Source organism: Podarcis cretensis, assembly GCF_951804945.1.
Source record: "Podarcis cretensis genome assembly, chromosome: 8".
In the NCBI taxonomy this organism is placed as follows: domain Eukaryota; kingdom Metazoa; phylum Chordata; class Lepidosauria; order Squamata; family Lacertidae; genus Podarcis; species Podarcis cretensis.
The window spans coordinates 55,892,840-55,914,256 of NC_137177.1; the positions used below are offsets into that span (position 1 = coordinate 55,892,840).

The window sequence follows — 21,417 nt, forward strand, 5'->3', positions numbered from 1 at the left end:
CCGAGAGGAAACTTCGAAAGCTCATCAGCCGGCGTCGAGATGGATACAGAGTGCATTTGGAAGACAGAAAACACCCACAAGGTGATGCGGAGGCACCTCACAGAAGCGAAGCCCCATCTCCGCCTCCCCCCCCCCCGCCAAAAAAGAGGTGGAGAGAGGGTATCTTCCTACAAGCGAAGGTATCTTCCTGCTGGGCTATATATTTGCTGGAATCAAAGGCGATTACATCCTACGATCGCTGTGGATTTCCCCCGGCCCATATGGTTTTAATCTGCTTTCTCTTCTATCCTTTTATGAGTTTTAAATGGGGCGTGTAGTAAAGATACCTGGCTTATTCTTTTAGATGTTCTGCACAAACCTCTTTCAGCAGACAGGTCTCTCCCATCATACCCCACCCCACTTTTCTCCTTATCAACCCCCCCCCGCGCGCATTTTTCTCCATCCCAAGGAGGCTGATGGCGGGAGGTAAGAAATTGCCCCTATTATCACAACAGTTTTAAAATGCCCACCTTGGATTCTTTGTGCGTATTAAATAAACATAAAAAGGTAAAGGTACCCCTGCCGGTACGGGCCAGTCTTGACAGACTCTGGGGTTGTGCGCCCATCTCACTTAAGAGGCCAGGGGCCAGCGCTGTCCGGAGACACTTCCGGGTCACGTGGCCAGCGTGACATCGCTGCTCTGGCCAGAGCCAGAGCCGCACACGGAAACGCCGTTTACCTTCCCGCTGGTAAGCGGTCCCTATTTATCTACTTGCACCCAGAGGTGCTTTCGAACTGCTAGGTTGGCAGGCGCTGGGACCGAGCAGCGGGAGCGCACCCCGCCGCAGGGATTCGAACCGCCGACCTTTCGATAAACATACACATTTAAATAAACATACACATTTACAAACATTTAAATAAACATACACATTTAAATAAACATAAACATTTAAATAAACATACACATTTACAAACGTCTCCCCAGCATCTGAGGGGGCGTTTGCCCTGTGCCCTTTGGTTCCGCATGTAACAACAGGTATGCTACAATTGCACCAAATAACAGCCCGCTAAGATGACCGGCGAGGGAATGGAGCGACGCGACGTCGATCCCCTGGTTTGGGCACCTTTGAGTTGTTCCATTGGCCTTCATCGACCTTTATGCACGAGCTCGCGGCTGTGCGTTCGCTGCCTATACTTCTCTTATTAATGTCGAGCGGAATGAATCCGTGATACTTATCCACAGTAAACCAGTTGGGACACACAGGGAGAGTGCGGTATTCCTCACAGCAACCCGGCAAGGTAGGTTGGGAGAAATGACTAGGACACGTCCTTCAGCCACCCCACTCCCCCGAAAAGAAATATTTAGTTGAGTTTTCATCCCGCCTCCCGTCCCCAGTTCAGTCCAAAAGCCTGCTTCCAAACGCGCCTTCGGGCTGCCAAAACGCAAAACTAATTGGCAAAATATGGCTCGCTCGTGTATGTTGCCGCGATCCCCAAAGCGCGTGAGCTGGCCTGCCAGTCCGCGCGCCTCCAGGCGTTTGGCGCCGCCCTGAGCCAAGCAGGCCGAACGGTGCGATCCGCGCGGCACCCACGCAGACTTCCCAACCCCCAGCCATCCCCAAAGCGTTTCAAGCCCCAGCGCGCTGCTTTAAGCAGGCTGCGGAGGACTCGTTGAGCCCCCTTGCTAAGTGTCAAGCGGCTGGCCCAATCCGTTTAACCCGCAGTTGCTGCTGTCGAAAGGGGAGGGAGTGGTGCTGAGTGAGCGGTGGGAGGAAAGGAAATCCACAGCTGGATTCCTCGTGAGTAAAGGACCATGTGGCTCACCAACATCCAGTAGTAATATGTGCTACAACAACAACAACAATAATAAGAGCGACAAGAGAAGCACGATCGCGAAGCAACTGTGTGGAACAGAAGTTATCTTCTTGCATCTCTTCTCTGCAGATAGTTTAAGAAACAAAAACAAAACCCTCACATTAACTGCTCTTTTTTCAAATGTTTACTCGGGAAGCATCGATTCATGATTTTATTTCCCCCGTGTGTGTGTGTTTTAATGGCTACTAAATCTTGTTATGAAATCTATTTCATCAACTGAGTGCCTTTTGCATTCCAGAGCAGGGAGCCAGAGAGAGAGAGCGAGAGAGAGAGCGCAAAAGCTCCTCGCTATAAATCAAAAGAGAAATTGCGCTGATGGTGTATTTAGCAAATGAAGAAAGTTGGAGGTGATCTTCGCTAAACAGCTTGGCTGTTGATTGCCAACCAGAGGCCGGCGCAGTTGAGCTTGAGAGAGAGGGAGAGGGAGAGGGAGAGGGAGAGGGAGAGGGGCTGGGAAAAAGAGAGGTTTTCTGGCTGGTTGGCTTTGGTTGTGGCAAGCCCAGCAGGAGCCAACCTCCTCCTCCTCCTCTCTCTCTCTCGTTTCCCTCCCCCTCTTCTTTTCTCTCCCCCCCCCCCACTTTTTTTTTCCTTTTTGCTTTGCCAACACCCGCGGAAGGTGGAGCTTCGGCCGCGCTGCGTCGCAGGCGTCAGAATCCTCGATTTCCAACTTCGCGTCTTGGCCGGACCTTTTGGCGGAGCGCGCAAAGGAAAGTGGGGTGGGAGAGGGAGAGAGAGAGAGAGAGAGAGAGAGAGAGAGAGAGAGAGAGAGAGAGAGAGCCCTTCTCCGTCCAAAGGAGGGAGGCAGAGAGATAAGGCGAAGGAGTAGGAGAAGAGGGGGAGGAGGAAGAGGAGGGGAGAAAAGAAGAAGGGAGCCATTCGCCGGAGTGCGTCGAAGCTCAGCTCGGCTGCACTGGAGAGGCGGCGAAGGAGGGCGCGCGCGTCGAGCCCGCTAGCCCCGGCTTGTAGAAGCACCCTCGGAGGCAGACCTCGACGACGCTCGCCGTAGAGAGAAACGCACAGGGCGCCCGGGAGAGAGGGAGGCAGGGAGGGAGGACGGACGCAGTTCCTGGCGACGGCGGTGGTGGCTGTGTGCTCGCTGCCTGGCGGGTATATGCCTGCCTCTGGCCATGTCGTATCCTCAGGGTTATTTGTACCAGCCGTCGGCTTCCTTGGCGCTCTACTCCTGCCCAGCGTACAGCACCAGCGTGATCTCCGGCCCCAGGACGGATGAGCTGGGCAGATCGTCGTCCGGCTCGGCTTTCTCTCCTTACGCCGGCTCCACCGCCTTCAGCGCGCCCTCGCCGGGTTACAACTCACACCTCCAGTACGGCGCTGATCCGGCGGCCGCGGCCGCAGCCGCTTTCTCCTCTTACGTGGTAAGGGAAGCGCTCGGGTCGCCCTCTTCCTCCTCCTCCACGCCGGCCGCTTGTGGGAAAAGGAGGAGACCGAGAGAGGGATGGAACCAGAGCTCAGGGACGAAGACTTGGCGGGGCGGGTGTTATTGGGGAGTTGAGGAGATAACCCAGGGAGCTGGAGCTTGGAGGGTTTGCAGGCTGTAACCATAGACGAAAGCGGCAGGTAAAGTGGGGAAAGATGAAGTGCAGAGGGAGGGGTGCAGGAAAGAAAAGCTGCCCGTGGATTTTGGCACCTTCCATGGCCGCAGCTCCTCAGTGGATGGTTAGCCTACCGCATTTTCTTAAAAAGAAATCGGTTGCAGTACGAAGGATTCCTGCGCGGAGATCAATGGGACATTTCTCTCGCAAGAAAGCCTGCAGCCGGCCAGCGTCTTTCTCCTCGCTGGTTTAACTCTGGACTATCAGCACCCCCTGCCCCCCCTCCAAATACAGAGTTGAACGGGAGTTGCAGCGCGATCTGGTTTTACTCCGTAGTAAGCTCCACTTTTGCTTCCAAGGAAGCTGGGCAGCGCCACGATCCTCGGCTGCTGTTTTACGCGCAAGTAAAAGCACGCCAGGTCGCCACGCAGTAGCAGAACACGGCGATCCTAAGTGTGTTTGCTCGGAAGTCAACCCCGCAAAGTGACTCCGGGTCAGTTTGTGATTAGGGACGCAGCTTTGATCTTGAAGGGGCTAAGAAGAGCGAGGCTTTCCGTTTGTGCCTTTTCATTTTAATTTAGAAAAGCGTGTGAGAGTTAGAGTCTCAGTGAAGGTGCGTGTCTATACATACATATACACTCTCCAGTACGATTTTCAGATGTTTTAATTCAAGTCAAATCCGGCAGTTTAGATGCCCAAAAGAAAAGCTGGATAAGGGGGTGACCCTTCTGTCCCTTGCCATTTCCCTGCCGTCTTAATCGGGCTCCCCAAATATTGCAGAGCTATAATTTCATCTCAGGATGCCGACTGACAGTCTGATGATGATGATGATGATGATACAAAAAGGTACAAAAAGATTTTATTTTTGAAGTTTCAGTATCTCTCTTTTTTAAAAAAAATGTACGTACCCCTTCCACAATAATCTCAGGCAGTATGGAATACATCTGGAAACATCTGTCCAGAAGTTATGTGAAAGAAACGCTTTCAGTAGCTCAATAAATCTACAAAGAGAAAGCGAATAAAGTGGTTGTTCCCTCCTGAAACTAAACAAAGCCAAAACTGAAGGGCTTCCTCTTCCATGCTTGAACTACTTCTTCTAGTTACATTTCCAATCTAAATAACGCAGCTTCTTTAAAAAGAATGCGAGTTAGGCCTCTTGGAAACACTGGGACTGGAATAGAGTTTAATCCGAAAATTTCGGTTTAAGGCTTATTGTCGGGGAAATTGCCCCTCGGGAGTGGGGGGTGGGTCATGGAGGCAGAGCTTGCTATCTGTCTAGACACTGTCATGCTTCCAAGTGAAGGGGGGGAAGGGTGTGTGTGGGTTTGTGTAAAAGGTTGCGTTCAATTAGAAGGGGAGGAGGCTGAGGTGTAATTTGTTACTGTTTATAGCTTGGTAATTTGGCAGAGATTGAAGTGGGTGGGTGAGATACACTTTCTGGTCGCATTCAGACACCGGTGGGCAACTCGTGTTTAGCTTAGGAAAGACTTATTTTGACTCCCACCCCCAGGTATGGTGACACTCCAACTTTTAGGCCGAGTCTGTTATGGAGATGGGGGTACAACCACGTATTGTGGAGAGGACCCTTTCAAACGGGAGGGAGATGGTTTGATTTCTCAGAGATAAGGATTTGAAGAATGATTTTTTAGGAGGTCTCCTTCTCACCTCAGGCGACGCTTCTGCTTCTCCTTCTCCTTCCTCCAGGGCTCGCCCTACGACCACACCCCCGGCATGGCCGGCTCTTTGGGGTACCACCCTTACGCGGCTCCCTTGGGATCCTACCCCTACGGCGACCCGGCCTACCGGAAAAACGCCACCCGGGACGCCACGGCCACCCTCAAGGCCTGGCTGAACGAGCACCGGAAAAACCCTTACCCCACCAAAGGCGAGAAGATCATGCTGGCCATCATCACCAAGATGACCCTCACGCAGGTCTCCACCTGGTTCGCCAACGCCCGGCGGCGCCTCAAAAAGGAGAATAAAATGACCTGGACTCCCCGGAACCGGAGCGAAGACGAGGAGGAAGAGGAGAACATCGACTTAGAGAAGAACGACGAGGAGGAGCCACAGAAGCTGGAGGAGAAGGGCGATCTGGAGGCGATCGAGATAGGTAAGCGGCCGATGGAGATGAGAGGAGAGGGATTTGGGGAGGTGAACTGGGTTGTACGCTTTTTGGCAAGGGGATCTGTCTGGGGCGAGGGAGGAGCGGGGGATCGCTAGACTTAATGGGGTTGAAACGGCCACGGGGGGGAAATAGGAACTGTCTGGATTCGTCCCCAGAAAACCTTGGTTTACAAGGCCCGTTTTGGGAAGGTGTTTTTTCTTCTTCCTGGGACTCGACGGGGTGGGTGGGAAGGCCGAGGATCGGGCTCCAGAGAGGCCTCAAGGACTGTGTGTCGCCCTCCCTCTGCCCTTGTCCTCAGGTGCTGGAGACCCGAAGGGAGGCGCGGCAGGCAAAGAAGCCGACGGCGCGTTGAGCGACTCGGATTGTAAAGAAGCCCCCGACGAGGCGCTGTCTAAAGGAGGCCCCGGGGCCTCGCCGCCTTTGGCCCATTGTCTGCCGGCGGCAGCGGCTGCTGCTGCAGCGGGCCGCCTCCTTCTCCAAGCGCACCAGCAGCTGCACCCGGCCGGAGGAGAGGACCCGCAGCCGGCCCACCCGCTGCCCGCCCAGTACAGACCCCCTTCGACGGACCTGCACCCCCTCCTGCCTTCCAGCAACGGGACGTCGGTGATCCACTCGCCCCAGGCGGCTCCGCAGGCGGCAGCGGCGGCGGGAGCCGGGGCCCTTTCCAAGCCTAAACTGTGGTCTTTGGCGGAGATCGCCACCTCAGCGGACAAATCGAAGGAGGGCAGCGGCGAGGCGGCCCCGCAGGCTCCGAGTTTAGCTGGAGCCGGCTCGGCGCAATCCCCGACGGCGCGGTCGCCTTCCTCCACGCACTGCCCTTTCCCCAATGGCGCCTCGGTCCTCTCGCGGCCCCTCTATTACACCACCAGCCCCTTTTACCCGGGTTACACGAACTACAGCTCTTTCGGACACCTCTCCGGCAACGCGGCGACGGCGGGGAACCCCAGCCCCCATTTTAACGGATTAAACCAGACTATTTTGAACAGAGCGGAAGCCTTGGCTAAAGAAACTAAAATCCTCAGAAGCCAGTCCCAGTTTGATCTTAGTAAAGACTCGCCTTACGAACTGAAGAAAGGTATGTCGCATATTTAATCTTGAGTTTCTTCCCAGATTAAAAACCCTCTTCGTCATCCACGACCGGACTATCCCCTCTCCCATGATTTTTCTTTTCTTTTTAATTTTTTTTGTTGTCTATTTCTTTCTGCTTTTTTATTGTTGTTGGTTTTAATTTATTTACAACCAATTCAGACTTGATTTTGGCAGAGGTTTCTTTTTTAATTAAAAAAGGAGAGAACTAAGTGCGGAAGGAGGAAAGCAAGAAAACGAGGGGGGGGGGGAGAGAAACCCAGACCACTCCAATTTCCAAAATCAGTGGTATAATTTATTTGAGAAAGCAGAAAGTAAGCAGCTCTTGGGAGGAGAAATAATAATAATAATAATAATGTCTTAAGGTAAAAAGTGCAGGAAGTGCGGGAAGAGGGAACAAATACCCACATGGGGAGGGCGGGGGAAGGCAGAAACAATTTGTATGAAATGTTATTCTGTATATTTAATGTAGCTTTTTTGTATTTAAATCGGTAACACTATCTTTGAAGTAAATTATGAAATCCAACCGCCTGTACAGCCATCAATGTTGGTTTTTTTGGTAATATAAAATATAAATATATATATATAAATATATATATATATACATTTCTGTGTCTTTTCCCAAATTGTTTCATAGTTTTAAAATCTATCTATATATATATATACAAGTTTAAATTAAATTTTTATGCCTATTGAATTACGATTAGTAGTATTATATTATTACTCAATGCGAAGAACTTTTTTTTTTAATTAGGGGAAGCGGGAGAAGCCGGTGAACCCACGGGATTAAGTATAAAAATGCAGATGCCCCTTTGTCAAATATCGGTATTTAATCAAAGCATAGAGGGTTTTTTTTAAAAAAAAATACAAATTATTTTATTTATTTATTTTGATGGCAAAGTGGAGCCGACAGAAGGAAATGTGGGTTGGGGCGGAGACCCATAACAAAAGACATATTTAGAGTACATTCCTTCCACCACCACTCTTAAAAGGGGAAAGGGGGATGGGGAAGCGGAAATCTGCACTCTAAGAATTTAACTGAAAGTAACTTTTCCAAGTGAGGGACGGATGTTTCCTGAACGCAGGCGATTTGGGCAAAGCCTCTACATTTGGCATAACTTCCACCTGATGGATTTGGTGACAGGTGGGACCGGGAAGAAAGGCGAAAGTATACAGGGGTGAGCGGGGGAGGGAGGATGCAGTGAAATATGTACAGGTGATTGACTTGTGAAAAGAAGCGCCGGTGACGTTCCGGATCTAATGAGGGCCTGTCAGGGGAGTTAATTCAGTCTGAAAATCTGTGGGTTTGATCGCCGCGTAGGATGAGTGGCCTTCTAATTCTGCCTCGTTAAGCGCGCAGAAGGTCCCAGGGTCCGGTATCTTTGCATCTCCCCCCCCCCTTTTTTTTAAGGGTTTCGGGCAGAAAAGCTGGGAAAGATCTCTGCCAGAGAGACCTTGGACTCACCCTGAGCTAGCTGGGACCCATGAACTGATTCAGCAAAAGCAGCAACCCCCCCCCTCAAAAAAACACACCCCGCAGCCGAATATGTCAGCTTGCTGTCTTAAGGCTCCCCCCGGTTTCCCTTGCCCCACCGCCCCCCTAAGGACCCTGTCCCGTGGATGCTAGCGGGCGCCTCTGAACGTCTATCGCTTATAGCTTGCTGCTAGTCGAGCGGGGTGGATGGATGGATGGATACAGGGATACAGGAGGAGAGGATGGAGATTTCCTGTGGAAGTGCTCTCAAAAGCGCAGGATGGCAACAGCGGACCGTCTCTTAACCTAATTACTTTTAATCAGTGTCGGGCTTTATGCAAAGCAGTCAGCTCGTGAACTTTGCTAATGAGTTCGATTTTATGCCAGATTTATCCCTTATTACTATTTCAAAGGTCTGCAGAGTTTTTACGGAGAGGGATAGGGGGAATACATATTAAAAAAGAATACACTGGGGAAACAGATGGATAAATAGCTCTGTTTGTGCATATACTGTGTGCATCTCTCTCTCTGTGTGTGTATACGGACAGACATTTCAGTTGTGCGTGTATAATAAACACGCACACACACACACGCACACACACAGAGAGAGATAGAGAGGAGGAGGAGAGAGAGAGAGAGGAAATATCTCCCTGCATTGCTAGCCTCAAGTTTAGCATTAAAATTATTCCCCCTATTGGCGGCTCCATTCTGCAATAGCACTTGATGGTTTGGCGGGGTGTGCGTGCTGCCTGTACGGAGATTAGCACATACAAATGGAAGGTTGAGGAGGGTCGCCTTTGGATTGCTTCCCAAATTCACAGGTAGGTGTCACACTTGTACCGAATTTCAAACATAGCGCTCATCTTTTGAAAGTTGGGCGAGTTTAACGAGGGAGCGACAAGAAGCGCTTTAAAAAAAAATCTAGCACATCCACGGGAAACTTGAGTGGGGTGAAAGGAAGGCTCCGAAGAAAGATGGATTTCCGATTTGCTAAATCATTTTGAGCTCAGGAAACTTAACCACCTAGGGTCCTGATTTGATGTGAGGGTCTCACTCCTACACATACTGCCGGTTCTTTGGGGGACTAAGATTTATTTCCAGGTCTCAGGGTTACGGGCTTTTAAATAGAGGAGAAAGGAAAATTGAAAGTATCCCCCCCCCCTCAAGATCTCTTCCATTAATGGGAAAGGGGCATTGAGTATTTAGAAAAACTCTGCCCTTAAAATATAAAAAGAATTAAAGACAAAAGAAAACTCACAACTCAGAAGTAAAATAAGATAGGTTTCTTTTTCTATTTTTCACCCCTGCTTGGAAATTGATTGGCATCCCAGCCTTGAACCCACGTTATCGAAAGGAAATTAAGTTGGTTCTTACCCGCTTGACTTGATTGTTTCCTTAACACAGGGAGCCTTACATTTTTTTCTCGGGAATAAACGCCATTGATTTGAAAGGGATGGCAATGAATTTTCGTCGATTTTAGAAAAGCGACAACTTGTATTCGTTTGCTTAATCTTTCAACTCGGAGTCCACTTACAGCATTTAAAAATTATTAAATACCTTCCTGCAAAAAGAGAGAGAATACCCCCCCCCTCCACATTACTTTGGATTTTCTACGGATGTCAGTTCCTAGCCACTTATCCGTGACTTTCGTCACTGCCTCGGAAAATAGGAAAAATTGCCTCCCTATATTTGTATAAATCTTTTGCGAGCTTTTCGGAACTTCGACTGGACCCGCATAATTAATTAGCTGCTAATTGGTTTAGCTACATACAGTTAAACGATTTGCGGGTGGGGGTAATCTTTTTTCCTTTCACCCTCACAGCGACCGAGATGTGATTTGATTTCCCCCAAGAAACCACGGGGTATATACAAATACTCTTTTAGCCTGGCCGATAAATCTAAATAAAGAAGTCAAAGCTGTTTAAACGTGTAAACAATCACATATTAGGGCCATAAGAATACTGTAAATAATGATTTCAAAGAAAGCACCGATTCAATACCCAGGTCAAATCGTTCATCTGAGCTGTGATGTGGGGAGGGGGAGTGATGGCGGGGAGGGGGGAATACTCCACATATCAACCTGTTGAACTTACTTCCATCATTTAAGGAAAAAGGAAGTTGCGAATGATTCGTTGACCTCAGTTGAGTTCAGGGGAAACTGTTGGCCTGTTAGAAATGGCCATCCGATCTTTCAATTCTGAAAGGCGCCTTTTAAATATAAATATAATGTTTAGCTTCCCGGCATTCTAAAATAAAATAAAGAAAGTCGTGTTATACTTGGTATGGTTTTTTAAAAAAAATAATTTCGACCATTTTCAGCACGCACTATATGACAACCTCGAGACTGTTGCTGATGTTATTTATAATTTTAATAACCACGATTCTTTCAGTCTTTGAATGGGGGACACACACCACACAAACTCAGAATATAAGGTTAGTAACTTAAACATAAATATTGTCAACCTTGGTTCCTTCTATATAATAATGATCATATTGAATAGGCGCGCCAGCAGTCTCCATAAGGTTTTCTTTTGATGTATTAAATCCCTAAGGGAATTAATCAATTTCCTTTAAGATACAACTAACCGGCCTGCTGTCCTTCTTGATTCTAGTTAAGGCTGAACTAGGATTATGAATAGATAATAAATCCAATAAAAATTAAGTGTACTCTCCTCTCCAGGTGAAATTTTAAATACATGTGTAACTAACATGCATTTGTCTGGTATACCCTTAGCAAAACATGTCTTCGGGTTGTTGGTTTTATAGCAGCAAAAATAATGTTATGGTAATTAGCGTTTACAATTACATCCGAAACAAATTTACATTTTTATTTTAAACGGGGTGGTTTTTGTTTTTGTTTTTATGTCTAAAGATCTAAAAAAATCTGGAGCTTAGAGCTGTGTCCAATGTTTGTCTGCTCAGAGTAAACGCACTGAAATTCTTGGACAAGAGAAACTTAAGTCCATTAATATGAACGTGTCTCCTCTAAGTAAAACTTGGCTGGGTGCAACCGTTGAATAGATTTCCCACCAACTGGATTTTCGGAAGGAAGTTACATACAAAACAGTCATTTCATCCCAAGTAGTGTTTATGTATGCTGTTTTTTTGGGGGGGAGCAAAACAAATTTCCTGAGCATCCAAAATAGGACACCACGTGAATCTGGTAGGAGGCTGATATGCCGCACCAATACTTTAAACTAATACACACCAATACTTTAAAAGAAGGTCTATGCGTTCCAGTGGAATTTCCTTCGTATTAGGAGTAATCAGGCGTATTAGATATCGAAAGGAAAGTCATTCCCATTGATTCCAGTTAAATTTACTTCGGAATCGCAACGTACAAAGTACCTGGAGTCAAACCACTTTCGATCCACTTGCGTTAGTGAAAGGAACCGCTTTTCGTCGTGTAAATATAACAAGTGGTCTCTGCATGGCGTTAGAAGCAAAACATAAGGCGGTTCATAATGGGTAGGTGTGCGCTAGCCAACTTACCCCCCGTGAAGTTTATGGATGTGGGGTGGTGGGAGAACAAGGCTTGTCTGTTTCAGTCCAGAGTTCCAGCTTTCTGAGACGTTTCGAACGTTCGGTGGGGAAGAGAGAGAAAACTCGTGTAAAGGTGTAACGTGTGGATCTCTGACTAATTTATTAAACCTGCAGCGAGTGTGAATCCATCCTGGGTTGTGTGTGGGGGGGGGGCTTGGGGGGGGCAGCCGGGCAGCTATCTTCCTCATTCACACAAAGGGAGAAAACAGCTGGACTTGAAAACAAAGTTTGGGGTAATAGAAGTATTCTCGCAAATGGGGAGGGGGGACAAATCCGAATTAATGGCTGGGACTTGGGATCCAGTATTTTGAAAGCGGGGTGGTACTGGAAGTGTGTGTGGAGGGAGATGGAAAAAGTACTGGCCAGGGAGACAAGTCGCGTCGAAATCCGTGAATTTAGATAGGGCAACAGGCTGGGGGCGCCCAAATGCGTCAATGCCACAAAGTAGACTGGCTTCCAGGTCATAACATTTCTGAAGCCCTCGGTGTGGCGTTAGGCTACGTTCCCCATCCGAAGGGAATCCTACTGAGGACCATGGGGCTTTCAAGCAAACCTGCTTCGGATTAAGTAAGCATGCAGACGTGTTCCTGGAAAAAAAGCGTTCACTGCTTTCGGAGTCCCTTCGCGTAGGATCACAACCCTGATGCCCCGCTTAAGAGTGCAAGACTTCTCCCTCTGCAAGCACACATGCCCTGGATAACGTTTGAAAGGCGCCGAGTTGACGCTCGTTTGGAGATCGAGGTTTCCTTCTAAAGCTCAGGGCTGTGCATGTTGCAGGTTTAGATAGGGGCTGCGAGGACTGATTGGTCTCGTGTTCCAGCCAGATCTCTGTTCTGCAAATCGAAAACCGCGACGCTCAGATCAAACCGCAGCGAGGTGAGATCAACCTTCCCCTCCGTTCACACACACAAACGCCTGCAAACCGTTTGCCAGCGCCCCGGAATGGTCTGGCGGAAAGTAGTTTCTCTGATTTTTTTTTTTTTTAATGAAAACATAATGAAGCAGTAATTTCAAACCCAGAATCCTTCTGTCTCTGATCCCTCTCCAAATATTGCTTCATTCCTCAACGCTCCAGACTTATAACTTGTAGATCTCACTTTCAGGGGGTGGGGAGAAAACGAGGCAACCCCGCTCCCGCGGCCTTAACCTCCAAAAAACAGAAAAAGAAAATCCCTCTTAGGTTACGGTTGGAGTAAACAGCACTTCAGAGAGCAGTCATCAGAGGCTGTTACAAACTCGGTGGTAATTAACCAATGATCGGCTCGTTTGGGTTTCAGAAGCATGCCGATTAAAAGCCGATTATTCACCCCTCCTTTCCCTTTCAGGGGCGCAGCTTTATCTGCAAATCAAAGTGATGGGAGCCGGGAAGTCGTCCTGAGGTACAAGTCCCAGAAAGTTCACACTCCACTTTTGCTTGAGTTTGGAAGCGCTTCCCAGCAAGTGGGTTGCATATACTGTAAATCGAAGTCAAAGGCACTCTGTTTACAAGTCGGGTTTCCTGCTTGGAGCGCAGGGCTTCCAGGGACCTGTAAAATGAGTGCAGGCGTTTTGTCTAGCGCGAAGGTCCGGTTGATCCTCAAACCGGTTGATCTGCGAAGAGCAGTCACTGAAAGGAGCTAAACAGGCGCAGGGGATTCTCTAGGCAGGTCGGCGTCGCACAACCGCGTTAAGTGGGATTTTCTCCCGAGTAAGCGCCCAAAGGATCTGTCTCAACTGGAAAAACAACAGCATGGGAAAACAATCGTTTCGAAATGTGAACGTCTCTTAGGGCGGCTGAAATACCGAAATCACCTCCTTGGGGGTAACAAAGATCCATTAGGGCGTTTAGCATGTTTACTGGGATATAAGTTTTGTTCAGTGGGTCTCACACTTCTGTTGAGAGGGTAATAGTTGCGGGGGAGATACGTGGGTTTGGGAGTGCAATCCTCTAAATGTTTACACGGGAGTAAATCCTATTCTCTTCCACAGGGCTTATTCCTTAGTCTGCGTGTTTAGGATCCTAGTGAACGCCGAGCTGTAAGCTTCATAGGCGAAGTGTGCGTGTGTGGAGGAAAGTCCCATAAAAAGCATGGAAATGACTAGATTCAATTCAAGTTGAGAGAGGAAGAGAAATCACCAGTGTTGCAAAAACCATTTTCCTTTTCACCTCTACTCACTTGGTATTCTGGTCAAAAGACTCTTGGCTTCTATTTGACCGAGGCCTTTAAAAACAGGGCTTGGTCATTTCCAAAGAGAGAGCGATGAAACTCACCATCAAAAGCCTGTTTCCAAACCCCCTCTCCATCTCAGATGCGGGCTTCCCCCCCCCCAGCAGAAGGAAAGAACCCTTTGCACATGCTCAGAGACATCATGCCTCCCAGGACCGAGTCAGTACTGAAAGGAAGGTTCCCACCAGGACTTGATTTCAATGTCTGCATAAACTTCCACAAAGATGAGCTTGGAACAAGGGGTGGTAGACCCATGTGCCCCTTCCTCATACCCCCCCCCCCCTCCAATTCCCATCAGCCTCAGCCAACCGGTCCAAAGGTCAGGGATGACCGGAACTGTAGTCTAACAATATCTAGAGGGTCATACTCCCAGCAAACCAGTTTAACCGAAATATTTCTACGTGTGTCTGACCCCGTGTATGTTTGCATGGACGTGAATCGCAGATTAACTAGTGCTTCCTTCCTGAATGGGAGAAGCGGGAGGCCGGTTGGGCCTAAGAACGTATTCCGAAGCGGTTTCCAAACTGTTAAAAAGAAAAAAGAAAACAACTATTTCAAGGAAACGCGCTGAAGGCAGAGGAGCAAAGTACCATGTAAACACAACTGCTCTGGTTTAGGCGACCTTGTCTGGGACTCCTGAGGGGCTCGTTTAAAGAGGTGCTGCCCAAGAAGAACAGATTTACTCTATAAAGACTAACCTAACCCTCCGGATTCAAAGGGAGTGGAGGCTTAATTGGTGATGAAAAGGTAAAAATAGGAAAGTGGTTCTCTCCCCCACCTGCCGCGCCCCATCTTTTAAAGGGAGGAAGAAACTTCCCCACCAAGAATAGGGCTCTATTGTCTGACATTTCCTCGGAGTTTATGATCATTTAAACCACCTGCAACGAACAGATCCGTAACAAGGAAAACTAATCCAAAGGGATTTTTAAACTCCTCTTGATGTCAGATTCAGTTTGCGCTTTGCAAAACGCCCTTAACAATGCAATCCTATGCGTGTCTGCACAGAAGTAAGTCCCACCAAGTTCAAATGGACCCGTGCCTAGGGAAGTGTGCCCGGGATTGCAGTCCAGACCTTCAGTCCTTTGTGTACTTTACCCTGGAGTAAACCCTATTGGACTCAGTGGGATATATTTCCGAGTAAAATGCAGATATGATTGGGCCGATTTTTTTTAGGGCCCTCGAATACTTATTATTATATATAAAAAATAAGTACCGTAAATAACGCGAATGTTACTATTTTTTAAAGGCTGCGATCCTGTGTACACTTATTCAGGAAGATACCTCCTTTAAAGCGGTTGGAAAACCTGGACAGGATAGAGTTGCTTAAAGATGCAATTCTAGGCAGTATTTATTATTTAATAATAATAATAATAATAATAATAATAATAATAATAATAGAATCCCGCAGAGTCCGTCTCCCTCCCACTCCGCATTTTATCTTCACTACAGCCTTGCAAGGTAAGTTAGAGAAGGAGACTCGAAGCAGGGTCAAGTGAGCTTCACAGGTATGAGCCGAGAATTGACCCTTAGCTAAGTCCCCTTCCACATCCCAAACTTTCTTTGTCCACTTCTCCACACCCTAGTTAGGCACAAGTCCAATTGCTCTCAGTAAGACTTTTTTACGAGTAAACACCCACAGGAACCATCTCCACAGATCTGCGGTGACAGAGTGAGAGCTCTCTACTTCAAGCCCTTAAGCTTTCAAACCTTGCCTAAACCCATTGATTTGCTTCGAATGGTCTGCGAATATGGGGAATTGGATGTTCTGACTGAAGTGGTATTATAAAAGAGATTTGGGGAAAGGGAAAGGGAGCTTGGGCATACACACATGCGCACACGTGTCAGGTGATGAGGGTCCCCCTTTACCCCTTAAATCTTCTCCACTCAGATGCTGACTCCGGCTTGAGTTCCGAAAGGTTAACATCCGAGTTCCCACGCACACCCGGTTCCAGAGCTAGACCCGAATTTAAAATGATCACCAGAGAGTGTTCCCCGCTTTTAGTGATTGCGTATTACTGTCATTCCCGATGTTTTATTGTGACTACATTAATTCGAATTCTACTTCGCTTTATTGTGGAGTGTGTGTGGTGATGAATGTGGGATCTAGTTTTCCTTTGCGTGCAGTCCTTGAAACGCTATGGTGAAAACGAAGGGTCATTCGGGTTCGGAGGATTCGTATTGAAACCGATTTCACGCCAGTTTCTAGGCACACTTTCGTAATGAGGATAAAGGATGCTGCTGGCTTCGAAGATCATCCGCTCTCTGGCTCCAGTGGCCTGACTGCCGGTGGGAATATATTTTCCACTCTTGTTTAAAGGCAGTATGAATAAAAGATGGTTCCGTAGCCTCCAAATTGTTTTATTCACACGCTGCTTTCAGGGTTGAGGGGGAAACAGGGAGAGTTTGTCATGCTCTAGCAAGAAAGGGGGAAAGAGGAGAGAAATCCCTGCTCCAAAAAAGAGAGTATATATTAGCTTTTGTGCAACCAGTTCCCAAAACAGCTGTTTCCCCAATGCCAAAGATATCCACAAAGACTGAGTTGGGGGGGGGGGGAGGATGGAGGGAGATATTCTAGGGGGCTTGGATAACTAAACTCAAATCGGTTTCGTTTGCATTTAAATCACACGGATTGCAACGGGATTTCTTCTGAGTGAAGCTCAGGAGACTTTCTGATTCCCTCCCACGGACTGACACCGGTTTTCATCCAGCAAGGAGCCAGGCACCATACAGGAGTTAGTGGATTTACTTCGGTTTAGCTCCCCCGAAGTTCGATTAACTAATCCGAACTGGTTTCGGGGGAAGACGGCTGCGGTAGGGAAAAAAACTGGGCATCTCCAAAGCAAAAAACCCAAGAGATTTCTCGCTAATAAACTGCAAGGCTTAAGCGTCAAAGGCAAAAAGGAAACTTTACACCTAAGTTGGGCTGTGGTGACCTTGGTCTTGCCTGTTTCTTCCAAACAGGCAACAGGAGTGAGGGTTTCTGGACTTAGCTCTGGGAGCGACATCCTGTGGCCTTGGCCAGTGTGTTGTGCTCTCACATTCATAATCTTCATGAGTGGCCTACCTCACAGGGCTGTTGTGAGGACAAGCACAATAAAGACAGCAAAGTCCTTTGCGAGGTGAACATCTTTTGAGAGTGGCAGATGCCTAGCAAATAAAGTAGGCCTATAGGCTTCAAGTGAGCTGCGGTGTAACTACTGTTCCGTTAGTAGAAGAAACTGCCTCAAGGATTGGGTAGTCTATGCAGGAGTGAAGAAGGGCTGCATAGATTCGTGTATCTTCTCCATCCTGCAACGGTTGTCTACATTTAGCAAAGTAGAAAATTTTGGTCTCTTGCGGTCATGAGGACTAGAAACGCTGGTTTGGGGCGCGGGGAGCAGGAAGGCAGGAATAAAACGCAACGCAGCACTGCATGGATTTTATGGAAAGCCAGGATGCCCATTGGGCAGGGAAATTATTTCAACTGTTTGGTTCTAATGGCGTTTATTGATTTCTCCCAATTTAAAGAAACCAGTGCGCACTCGCTTCTCGCGCAGCAGCAGACAGACGTCCGTCCTGCTAGTTCCGGTCCTGTGCTGTTGGTAGCTTTTTTTGGTAACTAAAAAGGTAACGGGACCCAGTGGCGTAGCGTGGGGGGTGCAGGGGGGGCCGGCCGCACCCGGGCGCAACATCTGGGGGTTAGGGTTGGGGGCGCAAATCCACGGGTTAGGGGGCGCAAATCCACGGGTTAGGAGGCGCAAATTACTTGCCTTGCCCCGGGTGCTGACAACCCACGCTACGCCACTGACGGGACCCCTGACCGTTAGGTCCAGTCGCAGACGGCTCTGGGGTTGTGGCGCTCATCTCACTTTACTGGCCGAGGTAGCGATGTACAGCTTCCACGTCATGTGGCTAGCATGATAAGCCACTTCTGGCGAACCAGAGCAGCGCACAGAAACGCCTTTTACCTTCACCCGGAGCGGTACCTAATTATCTACTTGCATTGGTGTGCTTTCGAACTGCTAGGTGGGCAGGAGCAGTGCCCGAACAACTGGAGTTCACCCCTTCGCAGGGATTCGAACCGCTGACCTTCTGATGAGCAAGCCCTTGCCACCAATTATCTCTTGCCCTCTTTGGCACATCTTATGCTCAAACACTCGTCCGACTTGGTCCTCTCCTGGGGAGAAAAGGAAGAAGCGGGGAGGTGGAATACCACATGTACTAAGGATATATAATACTCATATAATAAATTAAACTAATCAAGTTTACGGGGAAAACTTCTCTCTTCCAGCCTCCAAAAAGGAGGACGATTTTTGTTCACTTATTATTATTAATAATAATAATCATCTTGGTCACAAGAAAACAGCAAACTCGAATAAACTCACACGCACCCCGCCCAGGAATCAACAATGTAAAAGAGCACGATCGAGCCAGCCTGGAACCCTTTTTGTAGCCTAGATCCGATGTGTGTTTACTCAGAACTAACCTAAGGATTGTAAACTAACACTTTGGAGTTTACCACTCCTACCAGGTAAGTGGGTTGAACAACCCTTTCAGTGGGAGCCAGCAGAGATCTGAGAAAAGGGGGGCGGTGGGGAACGTGCCAGGTAATCTTATGCAGGTTTATTCAGAATTAAGTCAGTCTGGGTTCAACGGGCTTGCTCCCAAGGAAGGGTGCCAGTCCAACCTCGACTCCAGTTGGAACAGTTTTCAGATCCATTACTTGGCCTGAGAGATCCTAAAAGAGGAACCGATAGATAGATTAGATAGATAGATAGATAGATAGATAGATGATAGATAGATAGATAGATAGATAGATAGATAGGTAGGTAGATAGAGATAGATAGACAGACCTGGTGCAGAGAGAATTAAGGAGAGTATTAGCTGCTTGGAGTTGAGCGGACCCCGAAATCTGTTTCATCCGCTGAACCGGCCTGGGCTCATTGATTGGAAGGTGCTGAAATTAAAAGCGTCCACTTTGAACCCGATCCACAGACAACTCGACTAATCCAAAGCCCAGGTATTTGGACTCAAACCGGATTCCCCACTCGCCACTTCCCAGACAATCCCGGGAACATTGTAGTTTCTCAGAGAGTAGATAGACGACTCTTAGCAGACCACAGTTCCCAAGATTCTTTGTGGGGGCAGCATATCTCTTAAAGTGGTATATAATTATTCTTTGAGTGTATGGTGTGGATGTGACATGATCTTCTAGATCAGGCTTCCTCAACCTTGGCCCTCCAGATGTTTTGAGACTACAATTCCCATCATCCCTGACCACTGGTCCTGCTAGCTACGGATCTTGGGAGCTGCAGGCCAAAAACATCTGGAGGGCCGAGGTTGAGGAAGCATGTTCTAGATGATTGAAAGAGATATTAAATATCCAATTGCTTCAAAAGAGGGAGATGAGTTTAAGAACTTGTGGTAAGACAGCCATGGGCGTAGCCAGGTTTTTTTTGGTAGGGGGCAGAACCTCAGTTTGCTATGTATTTTTATTGATGGGGGGGGCAGCTGTCTCTCCCTGCCCCTCTTGGCTACACCCATGAAGACAGCCACCCAGAAACGCCACACCCCCTTCAACAGGCAACCCAAAGACTTGAGTCGATGCATATGAAATATGGCTCAGGCGATTTCCGCTGGACAAATGAACCGCACCTATTTTTAAAGGCGTTTTCTTTCTTCAGATCCCCGTGTTTGGCAAAAGGATCCGTTTCCCCATTGCATGACTCGGTGAAAGTACTGTCCTAATGCCTCTCTTGTTAGTAGTGGTCATTCCAGGTGAACATATCCGGAATAAAATGCTCTGGTCTTTATTAGTGGATTATCCTTGCAATCAGCGAGTTAACATGTTAAGATATCTGTAGCGTGAACGCGCGTTAAATACTCTTGCTTCTAGACTGAGCTGAGGTAGGTTCGGATTCACTGAAAGGGGTTCTGACGCTGTCTTTATTTGCACTGAAGTCAAACGTTCCTGGGGGTGAGGAAGGAGAAATTAAATAATCTGGCGCGCAGCTTTCCATTCTCGGAAGTCACTGGGCAACTAAAGCGAGTCCCCTGCCCCCCTTAAAAAAAGTCCTCCTTGGGTTAACGAGGTAGAGTTTCTATTCCATCCTGAGCCTTCTAGGCTGTGAGACGCTTCAAAAACTCGGGAAAGTCCTCTTCTCGCTTGAGACGGGGGCTGCAAACTGAAATCGCTGGGGAGGGAGCAAAGTTTTGTTTGCTTTTAAAGAAATTAACAAAACAAGTGGGCGTTGTTGTTAATTGTGGTTTTTGTTGCACAGGCTGCCGCCAGACATTCTTTTGCTTCGAATTAACTAACCGCGAGAGAAACTCCCCCACCCCCCGCGCAGCCTCACTCTCGCCCGTCAAAACCTGAGGTCCCTAGAGCCGAATCGAATTCGGCTCACGACGTGTAAAGTGATATCCATGACCTCCCTTAACCAACCACTTCTCTCCCCGCTCCTTTTTTTTTACGTGACCTGCTTAGAGTATTAGGCCATCTGGACTTGGCAAGGCGCTAGACCGTCTCACACACAGACCCCTCCGCCTCCCCCCCCAAACCCCCAAACCAGCTGCTTTTCCAAACGACCAATACGTTAATTCTTGACAGCACTGGCAATCCCCCCACCGCCACTTTCTAGTTCCTCATCACGATCATTTTGAAAAGGGAGAGGGAGCGCCCCTCCCTCCCCGAACCTTGCAAACAAGTGGCAATTTTGAATTAGTGTGAGCATTAGAGACAATCTGGAAACACCCTCCCCTCTTCGCTCGTGGGGAGGGGAAGAGGCCGGTCCGTCCTATCTAGGGACATATATCTCCCCCCAGTTAAATAAAAAAAAAAAGAGAGAGAGAGAGAGAGAGAGAGAGAGAGAGAAAGTGAAGTGGATCATTGCAGCCGCAGAGGAGAATATGAGAGTCTGGGTTTTTATTGAATCATCAAATCCCCACGAACGGAGCTCTTAATTAATTTTGGGTGCGAGCAATGCAGCCCAGCTGTTTCCTTTGGAGTGGAGTTGTTCGGAGACAGACCCGCAGGAAGAAGGGAAAGTCTGCGGGCAGGTTGCTGCTTCCCCCTCCTCCATTCTCTCCCCCCAACCCGCCCCCCAGCGCCACGAAAGCGTATCCTAGCGTTGGGCCCTCTCCTCACGACCAAAAAAAGAAAAAGCCACTTGTAACTGACAGATGGCTGATTGTAGACTCGCATTCCTGCAGCCTCCTTACCTCTACAAGATGCGGGGAGGGGGAGATTGGTGAAAACCAAAGAACGATCGGTTTGGAAAGAAAGAAAGAAAGAAAGAAAGAAAGAAAGAAAGAAAGAAAGAAAGAAAGAAAGCTTGTAGCAGTGTAGGGAGACCTCGTATGTTAACCACACATACATTTTCATACAGAGACATATATATGATTAATATGATTTATTTTAGCATGCCTCCCCCCGCGCGTCCGTCTCTCTCTCTCTCTCTCTCTCTCTCTCTCTCTCTGTGTGTGTGTGTGTGTGTGTGTGTGCGCGCGCGCGCGCGCGCGCATATATGGGATGTTAAAATAAGTCACATTAACCAGATAGAATTTCCACTCCTCTCCTGGCCTTAATAATTCTGG

The 21,417-nt window shown here is 48.1% G+C and overlaps 1 protein-coding gene across 5 annotated transcripts in view; it reads left to right on the plus strand.

Moving 5' to 3' along the window:
• The first annotated feature begins 1,999 nt into the window (after window positions 1-1,999).
• The window catches only part of IRX5 (iroquois homeobox 5), a 29,262-nt gene continuing 9,844 nt past the window's right edge, over window positions 2,000-21,417 (plus strand). Inside the window, exons 1-4 of one of the 5 annotated variants that reach the window (XM_079989242.1) lie at window positions 2,000-3,230; window positions 5,112-5,517; window positions 5,831-6,607; window positions 15,731-16,186. In XM_079989242.1, the coding sequence (XP_079845368.1) occupies window positions 2,982-3,230; window positions 5,112-5,517; window positions 5,831-6,607; window positions 15,731-15,933 (1,635 nt within the window). In that variant the 5' untranslated portion in view covers window positions 2,000-2,981 and the 3' untranslated portion in view covers window positions 15,934-16,186. Of the gene's footprint in view, window positions 3,231-3,261; window positions 3,901-5,077; window positions 5,518-5,830; window positions 6,608-15,730; window positions 16,187-21,417 lie in introns of those variants that run through there. The other 4 variants (XM_079989243.1, XM_079989246.1, XM_079989244.1 and 1 more) reach the window with 4 other exon arrangements.